General features: G+C 43.1%; 1 protein-coding gene across 2 annotated transcripts; it reads left to right on the top strand.

Moving 5' to 3' along the window:
* Nucleotides 1-606: 606 nt before the first annotated feature.
* Nucleotides 607-10,934, top strand: taf3 (TAF3 RNA polymerase II, TATA box binding protein (TBP)-associated facto). 2 transcript variants are annotated; one of them, XM_077517713.1, is made up of 8 exons: nt 607-760; nt 1,297-2,049; nt 2,824-3,069; nt 4,126-5,912; nt 7,320-7,402; nt 8,245-8,539; nt 8,630-8,736; nt 9,924-10,934. In XM_077517713.1, exons 2-8 carry the CDS (start codon nt 1,884-1,886, stop codon nt 10,036-10,038), a joined length of 2,799 nt encoding a protein of 932 aa, XP_077373839.1. In that variant the 5' UTR covers nt 607-760; nt 1,297-1,883; the 3' UTR covers nt 10,039-10,934. The 2 variants fall into 2 exon arrangements, with proteins under 2 accessions (XP_077373839.1, XP_077373838.1); XM_077517712.1 differs by having other exon boundaries at nt 4,123-5,912.
* Nucleotides 10,935-11,037: the final 103 nt, after the last annotated feature.

Raw genomic sequence — 11,037 nt, 5'->3', positions numbered from 1 at the left:
GCCCAAACCCTGAAAACAGGTTTGCCGTGATTTTTGTAAGCACTTTTGACATCAATTTCGATTGACAGTTTGCTTCATAAAACGTAAGCCTCCTTGAATGGCTGAGAACGGGTGGATTAGGTTTCTTAATTCTTAGTACACAAATGCAATATTTATTATGTTTTGACTTGGGGGGTCACAGAAAGTACAGCTAACACAGAAAACAAAAGAAAACCAGTGAACAATATACACCCAAATGCTCAACCTTACCTAACCATTTCTGCTATCTTAATATTAACATAATGCAAAACACCATAAACTGTCGACGGGATTAACGGAACCGGAAGTATATATTTTCCTCCAATGAGTTGAATCAGTACTTCTACTTTTAAAAGAGTATTGTTTACAAGATAAATGAATATTTTAGCAATTTTATGTAAAAAGGCTCTTATTTCGGGTTACTCGGATTAATGGAATTTAGCAGAGACATCACAGTGATTATAAACCTGAATTGCAGACCTGTACTTTTAAAGGTTTTACCAGTACTTTTTTTTTTTTTTTTTTTTTACGCAAGTATCTTACGTACAGCAGTGTGGGTATTTTGCCTCCTTCCGGTCGCCGGCGGCTTTGACGTCACACGGCGGGAGGCAGAAGAGAAAATGGAGGTCGCAGCTAAACGCGCAAACTTGAACTCTCGACTCTGGCTTGGCGCTTGACGTCTGCGGACCTTTTATCGGCGATGTTATCTTAATCACGGTTCGACCGTGAGTACGAAACGCAGGTGAGCAGATTTAGTTGACATGTATTTTAAATTTCTTTTCCGTCGGTGAGATCACGTGAGTCTTATGCTGCGTTCAATTCACCCCCGAAATCAAAGAGTTTAAAGCCAGCGACACGTCACAAAAGCAGGGGTAGCCAAAAAATAACAATACAAAAAAAGTCACGAAAATGGACACAAGTAAGTATTAAAGTACAGTTTCAGTATATATATTTTTTATTTCAATTATATACCTGTTTTTGTAACTAAAACTATATTTGCACACGAAATTGTCATTTTATTAACAAGTATCAAAATAAGCAGTTGACTACCAGTTTTTGTCATACAAAAGTACAGTATGTAGTAATAAAATGACATCGGACATTCAAGCAATTTGAGGCCAATATCCCGAGCTTTTTTGTGAGTATTTTACCAAAGGGACTTTGTGCACACTAATTTGCACATCTGCTATACAGAAACATAAATTTCTGCTGCTTGCTTTTATGAATCCAGCATATAACCTACATATATGTTCCTTTTTGTTTGTTTTTTCCTTTTAGGATTCTCTCCCTCACAATCAGATTCATGAAGAGTGTAAATGTTGCTCATACTTGGGAGAAGAAAAAAAAAAACATCTTAAAGTGGACATTCCAACAAGGAGACGGCTGATTTGTTTCACACGTGAAGGACGTGACGTCATCTTTAATTGCCGTTTCCCTGAAATGGCGTCATCGAGGAAGGACCGTCTCACTGCTCCATACTTATTTCTGATTTCCCCTCACTCATCTGTTGCTCTCCTCGATGGATCTACGGTGGCGATGCGCTTCCACGTCCGCGGAGGAGCGAGGATCGAAGACCGACGCGGTTGCGACTACAGAAACCGACCGGTTACCGGTGGCCCCGAACGCAACACGAGAGCAGCCCCCCGCGCATGCGCACTGAGCATTTCGGGGATGGGTCTATCGAACGAAATCAAGATGGCGACTCTGGCAAAAGCGCCAACACACCGAGCAAAGTAGATGTGCCAGATTTGGGCCCCTTTCGCGGCTTTCCTCGCAGCCCCAGCGAGGCTTCGGTGAAGCATGACGAGCGGGCGCGCGCTTTGGAGACGGGATTGAAGCGGGATTAAGAGGTTGCGGTAGCGACGATGTGCGAGAGCTATGGTCGCTCGCTGCTGCGTGTCTCGGTGGCGCAGATCTGCCAGGCTCTGGGCTGGGACGCGGTGCAGCTAACCGCCTGCGACCTGCTGGCGGACGTCCTGCAGCGGCATATCCAGCAGATGGGCCGAGTCTGCCATCGCTACTCGGAGCTGTGTAAGTGCATCTCGGGTTGACCCCGTTTACTACTCTCCATACAGCGGATATTTTTTTTCCCTTTTCTTTTTTTTCTTCTCTCAATCTCTCCTTTTTTTTTTTTTTTTTTTTTTTTTTTTTGCTCGTTTGCTTGAGTACCGGTCACGTTGTTGTTCTCAGGGTTAGCGCCCCCTAGGTAAAGTTGTCAAAAAGTGCAGTACTGTCACGACAAAACAAACAGATTAGAATTAGTTCGTGATAAGTATTTTATTTCGTCTTTGAAACATTGAATTCTCTGTCTTCTTTTTATCTCAAAAATAAAAGCTAAAAAGAAAACAAATGCCTGTTATATAATTTTAAATATTTATCCAAAAAAAACAAAACTGGTGCTCATTTGAATGAGTTTTAAAGAGACACTTGAACTACTGTTGTGACTTTGGAATCAAGTTGTAGTGCACACATCATAATGCTGTCAGGGATGTAATATCCAAACCTCACGATAATGATATCATGATAATGAAGGTCACGGTTATTACAATATGGGTCAAATTGACCAATTTCAGAGTTGACAACAAGATATTGCTGACGTCGGGTCAAAGGTTGTTATTTTTTACAAATTACTGACCAGAATGGCTTCTTCTCTGACATTGCAACGTTACATGAAACGTGACGATTTGGAGGCATAAGAATGCCGCAGAACCGCCTGTGAATTGTATTTTCATTTAATTCAGCGAATCGTTGCAAAAGGCTGCTCTAACGCATTTTTTATTTATTTTTTTTGCATTGACCCGGCAGACGGGCGCACGGATCCGGTCCTGGACGACGTGAGTCAGGCGTTCCGGCTGCTGGGCGTGAGTCAGGGCGAACTGGACGACTACGTCAACAACCTGGAACCCGTGGCCTTCCCCCAGCAGTTGCCCGCCTTCCCCGTCAGCAAGAACAACGTCCTGCAGTTCCCTCAGCCCGCTGGCGCCTTCTTCGTCGACGAGCGCAAGGAACATATTCCCGATTACATGCCGCCGCTCGTCTCCTTACACGAAGGTGCGGTCGCTTGTGATGAGCGGTTGGGGAAATATTTGATCGCTTGTTCGATGTGAAAACTCAACAACAATAATAATAATAATACTAACTTTATGACAGACTCAATGGCCCAGATAAGAGCAAAACAAACCGTAGAAGGGATATAAAGTAGGGCAGGGTCTCTTCTACTTGCTGTCGACTGATGATGACATCACCTGTGCCGAGGAAGTAGGTAACGGCCAATCATGGCTCGCCTGTTTTCTGGGTTTGGTCAGTAAACTGAGCCATGATTGGTCGTTAACCTACTTCCTCGGCACAGGTGATGTCATCATCAGTCGACAGCAAGAAGAAAATTAACTTTTTAAAAGGTATTAGTTGTACATGAAAAATAATGAAGTTACCAAATTCATTCTGGACAAAATATGAACTTTTCACTGCTGAAAATTGTTCAATGAATCAAGTATCCCTTTAAATATCAAGGACATGATTATAAAAAAAGCAAAGAAAAAGCTCCACAAAATTTAAATTCCAAATAAAATTTCGCAGAGGCAGTAACTAAATGATTTATTAATGAAAAAAAAAAAAGTGTTATAATCACTTAGGTGTTACAGAAACATTGACATCAGAATGGATGAGATGAAAATGTTGACATGATTCTAATTTGATAATTGTAAATAGAAATGAAAAAGATTCTGAATTGTCATAAAGTGGAATAAGTCATAAATGTAAGAAAATACTTTTGAATTCACGTGAACGGTAAATTTAAAAAAAATCTAAAATTTATTGTTAATTTCTGGGAAAAAGTTTGAGATAGAAGACCAAAAAAATAAACAAACTAAAAAGCAAAAAAAAAGATAAAGGAGGGATTCCTGTACACTTGCCATCTCCTGGAATAATGTCAAGTTACTGTAAATGGCGTATCACGTTCCTAATTGCATAATTGTAATTAAAAGCATATCGTCTCGTTGCCGTGGAGACGGCTGTCCGGAGCGCAGGTGGCCGTTAGCACCCGGAAGTCGTAGTTCCATCAGTTTGAAGCGAAATCACCAAATTGTGACTCCTTTTGTTTTCCAGAAGAGGAGGAAGAGGTCCTCCCCGACATGGGCACCTCGGCGGAAGCCATGCAGGTGGCCATGGAGGAGGACGAGGACGACTTTGACGAGGACGAGACGGTCAACGACGAGAACCACCCGTTCAAGCGGCCCCTGGACAGTCCCGACGAGGCGCTGGGCATGATGCCCACGTCCAAGCGGCCGCGCACGCTGCCGGGACTCAGCCCCGAGTGGGGCGCCGAGCCCCGCGAGCCCCTCACCTCCCTCAACCCCCAGCGCGTGGCCCCGCCGGGGACGCTGCCCTCCCACGACAATAGCCTGGAGCCGCTGTCGCCCGGCGAGACCCCGCCCGGGGCCCCGCCCTCCTTCAGACCCCCGCCTGCCGCGCCGAAATATCCCGATCCCAAGACCCTCGCCGCCCACGGGAGAAAGCCCAAAGTCTCGTCGCCCGGGAGACAACGAACTAAGTCCCCGAAAGGGCTCGTCCCGGTCTCGGCGGCCGGCAGTCCCGTTCGTTCCCCCCCGAAAACCTCCAAGGAGAGGAAAAAATCTCCCGGCAGGGCAAAGAGTCCGAAAAGTCCCAAGAGCCCGAAAACGGCGGCGGTGGCGGCGGCGAAAGCCGCTCAGCCCCCGAGCAAGACGGACGGCGTCCACAAGCCCCCCTTGCCGGCGCTCGGCGAGCGCCTGGGCAAAGAGAACATCCACCTGCGGCAGAACGCCGACGCCAAGAAGCCCGGCGACGAAGGCCCCTTGGCCAAGACGGCGCCCGACAACGGCGCCATCGAGGACTCCATCAGCGCCGTCATCGCCAAGGCGCGCTCGGAGCGCCGGCCCGCCGACCCCTTCGCCTTCTCCTCGGGCTCGGACTCGGACAGCAACGGCTTCTCCAGCCCCCGGCGGCTGACCATCATGGAGCCGCTGGCGGCGGCCAGGGCGCCGGCGCCGGCGCCGGCGCCGGCGGGCGCCTCGGCGCCGCTCCACCTGCAGCTGGGGCCCGCCAAGTGGACCCTGGACGACTCCATCGACGAGGTGATCCGCAAGGTGCACCAAGGCGGGCCCTCGTCGTCGCAGCCGCCCCACCGCGACGGCTCCGCGCTCTCGTCCGGGTCGGCCTCGCCGCCCACGCCCGAGCCCCTGCTGAAGGTCTTCGAGGAGAAGGCCAAGTTGTCGGCGGCGGCGGCGGCGGCAGACGTGAAGAAGAAGCTGAAGAAGGAGCTGAGGACCAAACTGAAGAAGAAGGAGAAGCCCAAGGACAAGAGCAAGCTGAAGAACAAGGAGAAGAACAAGAGCAAGGACGCGTCCAAGCTTCTCTGGAAGGAGTTTGGCCTGAAGGAGGACGAGTTGTTGGGCCAGCGCGACTTTGCGCTGCCCGAGTGCTCCGTCAAGGCTCGAGGCCGGGACGGAGACGGCGGCGGCAAGAAAGACAAGGACAGGCACAAAGACAAGAAAAAGGAAAAAGGCAAGAAGGAGAAGGAGAAGAAGGACAAGGGCAAAGACAAGAGCAAGGAGGAGCGGCAGAAACAAGCGGCCGCCGCCTTGGGGGAGGTCCCGCCCTTGTTCAGTCCCGCCTCCTGCCAGCGCCTGCCCCCCGTGATGCCCTCCTTGATGGCCGTCCTCCTCCCGGACGCCAAGAGCAAGGAGAAGGACAAGAAGAAAGACAAGAAGGAGAAGAAGAAAAAGAAGGAGAAGGAGCGAGAGAAGGCCAAGGAAAAAGAGCGGGAGAAGGAGGAGAAGAGGAAAGAAAAGGAGCGCGAGAAGGAGAAACGGGACAAGGAGAAGGAGAAAGAGAAGGAGAGACTCCGATTGGAGAAGGTCTTCTCTCCTTTATTTTTTTATTTTTTGGCTTCTTTCAGTGGTTATCAATATACGACGACGTATTAGGGCCACTCGATTGCCGAGTTCAGAAAGTGGCAAATTTGCGTGGAAAAAAATCTGAAATTTGTGAGTTTATAAAGTGGCAAGTATGCGAGGAAAAAAAAAAATCTTAAGTTTGCCAGTATTATAAAGTGGCAAATTTGCGCAACAAAAAATCAGAAATTTGCAAGTAGAAAGTGGCAAATTTGTGACTTTCTGAAGTGGCAAATTTTCGAAAAAAAACAAAACAAAAACTCGTTCATATGCGAGTTTATAAAGTGGCAAATTTGTGACTTTCTAAAGTGGCAAATTTGCGGGGAAAAAAACCCAAACTCGTACATATGCGCATAAGTTTTTTTTCTCACAAATCTGCCACTTTCTACACGCACAAATTTACTTTTTTTTTTTCTCTCGCAAATTTGCCACTTTAGAAAGTCGCAAATTTGCGACTTATTTTCTCAGAATATTGCCTCCACGCTCTAAAAAATCTATATTTATACGTGTCCCTAATACGCCGTCATATCAATACCTAAAAATAAAAAAAAAAATTATTTTATTTTTTTTGCTTCAAGTGGTTATCAGTGCTTAGAAAATAAAAATACTCTTCAAGTATTAAAATAATGACCAATATTAAAAGTCATCCATCAGAAACCAGGCAGTAGTTTTATTACCTACAATTATATTGATGTGAATTAATTCCTAAACACGTTACAAGTTTTAAGGTATGAAAAAAAGGGCAGACTGAGAATTTGACAGTACTCAAACGTGGAGGTGAAACGTTAAACCATTTGAGTTTTATTTAGTTTTTTGGGCTAATACAAATAAAATACAAAGTGACTCATTCAAACATTGGGCAAGAGGAGCCCACTGTATCATATATATATATATATATCTCGCAACTTCTGTATCGTATCGAGTTACTTCATTATTACTAGCTCCATTTCGACCACGACTTGTGCACTTAGCTAGCTTGCTAGCTAGCAACGCCGCGGACGTTAGCTTCGGCGCTCCCGCAAGCTAGTTGGTAGCTAGCACGTTATCGCGGCGAAAATAAAATGGAATTATTTGTGTGGCGATGTATAGATGCGAGATGAAGTAACAAATTTCAAGAATGACTTTTCGTTTGAGTGAACTATAAAAATTGTGCTGTCGTAATAATTGGGGGCGTCGGAGATGAGTGAATCATTCAAACGTTCATCATCATTCAGCTCTTCTTATCTCTGAAAAGGGATTTTCTTTCAGTTGGGTTTGAGTAAATTGCTTCCGATTAGTCCCGAATAAAGTTGAGCAGTTTTTTTATTTTTTTAAACGGGCTTTTCTTTCTCAAGTCCCTTTTTTTTTTTTTTTTTTTTTTTCCCCCCACAGATGAAGGCAGCAGACACTCCGTTGGTCGCGCCCTCGCCGGTCATCCCCAGACTGACGCTGCGAGTGGGAGGTCAGGACAAAATGTAAGATCAACTTGCACTTTTCACATTTATTCATTTATTTATTTCAAAATGTGTATTTACAGCATATTTCTGCTCATTTAAAATATGTATTCAGTTTATTTTTAAAAGTAGTTTTTTAATTTATTATGCCGATATTTTAACTTTTACTTGTGTGCAATCTACGCATATAAAAATGTATTAATTTTTTTGTATGATTTTATTTCACTTAATGTATGGATTGTAATCCTGTACGGAAATCTGAACTTCTACTCAAGTGCAAGTTTTAATTTAAAATATTAAGTTTGAAATTTGAACTCCAAAACTCATTGACTGGCAGCCATTTTGACTGAAGCAATCCCCTTTGCTGTTTTACTGGATTTGGACTGATTTTGCAAGGCCCATCAAATATTGTGCGCTATTGCCATAAAAACGTGGAACCTACCAAAAGGAAGATTAGAGTCTCTTCTTTCATTAGGAAAAAAAAAAAAAGTATATTTGTATCGGTGTCCGTTTTGCAGGAATTAGCTTAGCATGAGAATTCAGCAAAGTTTCATCATTATTTTACAAACCTGCTGAAAACACTGGGGGGGAAAAAAGAGCTTGTTGCAACATGGCCCTAGCTGATCTCTTATACTCTGCTGACATCTACTGGCCATTTTTTGCGACAACTGCCACTGCTTTAAGTGTCCTCTTCAGGTCAGAAGCTGCATAAAAGCTCTAGCATTAAAAAAACAAACAAACATCTAAATACGTTTTTGGGAGTGCATGACAAAGTATAAAAAAAAAAAAAAACGTTTTTAAATTATTTTTGTAAATACTAATTGTAATCTCGCCATCCTATATTGTCCTATCGCCGCCGCCAGCGTTATCAGCAAGGTGCTTCCGAACGCCGAAGCAAAAGTTCCCACCCCCAAGACGCCCGCCGCCAAGTCGGCCCCCGCCAGTCGTCCCCGCTCGCCTCCGCCGCCTCCCGTCCTGTTGCCGGGGCTCCCGTGCGCGGCCGGGCCCCCGTCGCCGCTGGCCCCGCCTCCCGCGCCCTCCTCGTCGTCGTCGTCGTCGTCGTTGCTGCTGTCGGCCGGGCCGCTGCTGTCCCCCGCCGCCGCCTCCCTCAAGATGCCCGTTCGCAGCGTGGTCACCGAGACGGTCAGCACCTACGTGGTGAGCGCACTGCACACGCGGAGGCGCCGCGAGGGGGGCGGAGTCGTGCCTTGACGTTTCGTATGTCTTTTGTTTTTGTTTTTTTTGAAGATTCGAGACGAAAGCGGGAATCAGATCTGGATCTGCCCCGGATGCGACAAGCCGGATGACGGCAGCCCCATGATCGGTTGCGACGACTGTGACGACTGGTATCACTGGTATGCAGCTTTCAATCACGCGAATGATGGCACTATTGAATTTTTTTTTATTTTTATATATCTATTCATCGACTAATCGGATTCATTTATATTTTCCATTGAAATCACTTCTTTTCCATGATTACTGTTTATTAACTAGTGATTGGTGTTTTTCGTGCTTTGTATCCGTATACTGATTTATTAAAAAAATAAAATAAGAATAATAAAATTAAAAATAAAATAAAAAGTTGGTGACTTCGTATCTGGATACTGATTTATTTAAAAAAAAAAAAAAGAATAAAAAATTGTTTATTTTGTACTTAGTATCCGTATACTGATTAAAAAAATAAATAATAAAAATAAAAAATAAATCCAAAAATTGGTGTTTATTTCGTACGATTTATTTAAAAAAAATACTAAATTAAAAAATGGTAATTATTTCATACTTCGTATCCATATACTGATTTATTTAAAAAATAATATAATAAAAACAAATTAAAAATTGTTTATTTCGTACTTTGTATCCATATACTGATTTTTTTAAATAATAATAATAATAATAATAATAATAATAATAATAATAAATTTTAAACACAGAAGATGAGTCTTTTTTTCATTTATTTTTTTTATGAAGTACTACAGAAACCCGTCAACAATTACTGTTGATATGCTGAAATCGGAGGATTTGGACAATTTCCCATTAAAAAGATTGCTCCAAACGATTGCTTGATTATTAAAATAGTTATCGATTAATTTGCTAATCGTTTAATTTTGACAATTCTAATTAACACCCAGGTTTATTATAGTCACTGAGAGCTAAAGAAATAACTAAAAGTTAAATTTAAAACGTATTTTCCTCTGTAAAAATAAAAAAATAAAAAATGCTTTCAAAAAAACAAAAACTCCATCTTGTGTTTTATAAAACTAAATCTAACACTAATTGTAACTCAGTTCTACCGCCCTCCAATTATAAACGGACTAAATGCGTATTCTGACATAATTTCGGCATACAAATGCATCGCAAAAACTTGGACATGTGCAAAAATTTGCCATCTAGTAACTCAAGATTCACTGCACACAACGTAAAATGTTTTCTTGACATTTTGACGATTTTAGCTTCACCAATTCGCCATCTCCAGACTTGAAAATATTGCAGAAGAAAGAACAAACGAAAGATGACGATGTTATTTGTGTTGTGGTCTGTTCAGGGTTTGCGTGGGAATCGTGACGGCGCCCCCCGCAGACCAGCAATGGTTTTGTGTCAAATGTTCCAGCAAGAAGAAGGACAAAAAACACAAGAAGAAGAAACACAAACCGCATTGAGTCTATGCAAAAAGGCACTTTTTTTTTTTTTTTTGCTCACATTTTTTGAAAGGACCTGAAAGACATTGGACACTGCTGTAAGATAGAAAAGAAAAGAAAAAAAAAAAAAAAACTTCTAAGGATTTTTAATGACGTTGGCCCGGACAAGATTGGGGGAAGAAAGGAGGGGAAAAAAAAAGAGGCTTTTAAGCAGCACATTATGAGCCTGGCAATCTTCTCACCAAAACGCTCACAAAAAGGACATTTCTCTTTTCATCATCCTCGCTTTCAGTGTACATAATTACGACCCCGCCCACAAGTGTATAAATGTAAATACCAACTGTCAAGCCAAGTGCATTTTTTTTTTTTTTTTTGCTCTTCGCACATGACTTGGTGACTGCATTTTCAGGTCTGAATTTTTAAACGCTCTGTAATTTCTGTACATTTTTTTTTTAAATTGAAAAGCTTGTATTTTTATTTTACGCCCGCCCTCGTATAATATGCGTGAAAGGGGGCACGGTGAGTCGAAAGCGTCTCCGAACGTCCTGTTTTGAACCTTTTTTTGTGACGGCGAGTGGCGAGGCTTCGAACAGGATGTTGTGCGACGGATGCTGGAGACCACTCTGCCCAATTTTTTGGTGTATGTTTTTGTGTCCCGGAATCATACTGTTAGCTGTGCCTGTGATTATTCATTTGGATGTTTGACTATTTAAAAAAAAAAAAAAAAAAAAAAAAAAAAAAAAAAAAAAATCATCAGTCTGCAGTTGCAGACTGGCAAACTCTAAAGACGCAAATGTCCCAGACTGTCCTACATTGGACTATTCATTTCTCACGCTATGTATTTGTCAATCACAATCATTATCCCCTCCAGTAGCTTTTTTTTTGCAATTTGAAAATGAAATTATTTTGACAAACCAGGTTTCAGAGTTTGACTTTATTTCCACTAATACAGTTCCTTCTTTTGCATGACATTTGCCAGCAGGTGATCGGTGGTCTTGAACTGACTGACAGGTGACGGTA

Source organism: Festucalex cinctus, chromosome 3, assembly GCF_051991245.1.
Source record: "Festucalex cinctus isolate MCC-2025b chromosome 3, RoL_Fcin_1.0, whole genome shotgun sequence".
Classification (NCBI taxonomy): Eukaryota; Metazoa; Chordata; class Actinopteri; order Syngnathiformes; family Syngnathidae; genus Festucalex; species Festucalex cinctus.
Note: the sequence above shows the minus strand (reverse complement) of the source record. Positions and strands in the feature narration are given on the sequence as shown.

Excerpts from the sequence above, each read along its gene's own strand:
- taf3 (XM_077517712.1), top strand. The coding sequence starts at position 1,884 with ATGTGCGAGAGCTATGGTCGCTCGCTGCTGCGTGTCTCGGTGGCGCAG. Across the intron at positions 7,403-8,244 it reads GTGGGAGGTCAGGACAAAAT|CGTTATCAGCAAGGTGCTTC; the intron begins GTAAGATCAACT and ends CGCCGCCGCCAG. Across the intron at positions 8,737-9,923 it reads TGTGACGACTGGTATCACTG|GGTTTGCGTGGGAATCGTGA; the intron begins GTATGCAGCTTT and ends TGGTCTGTTCAG.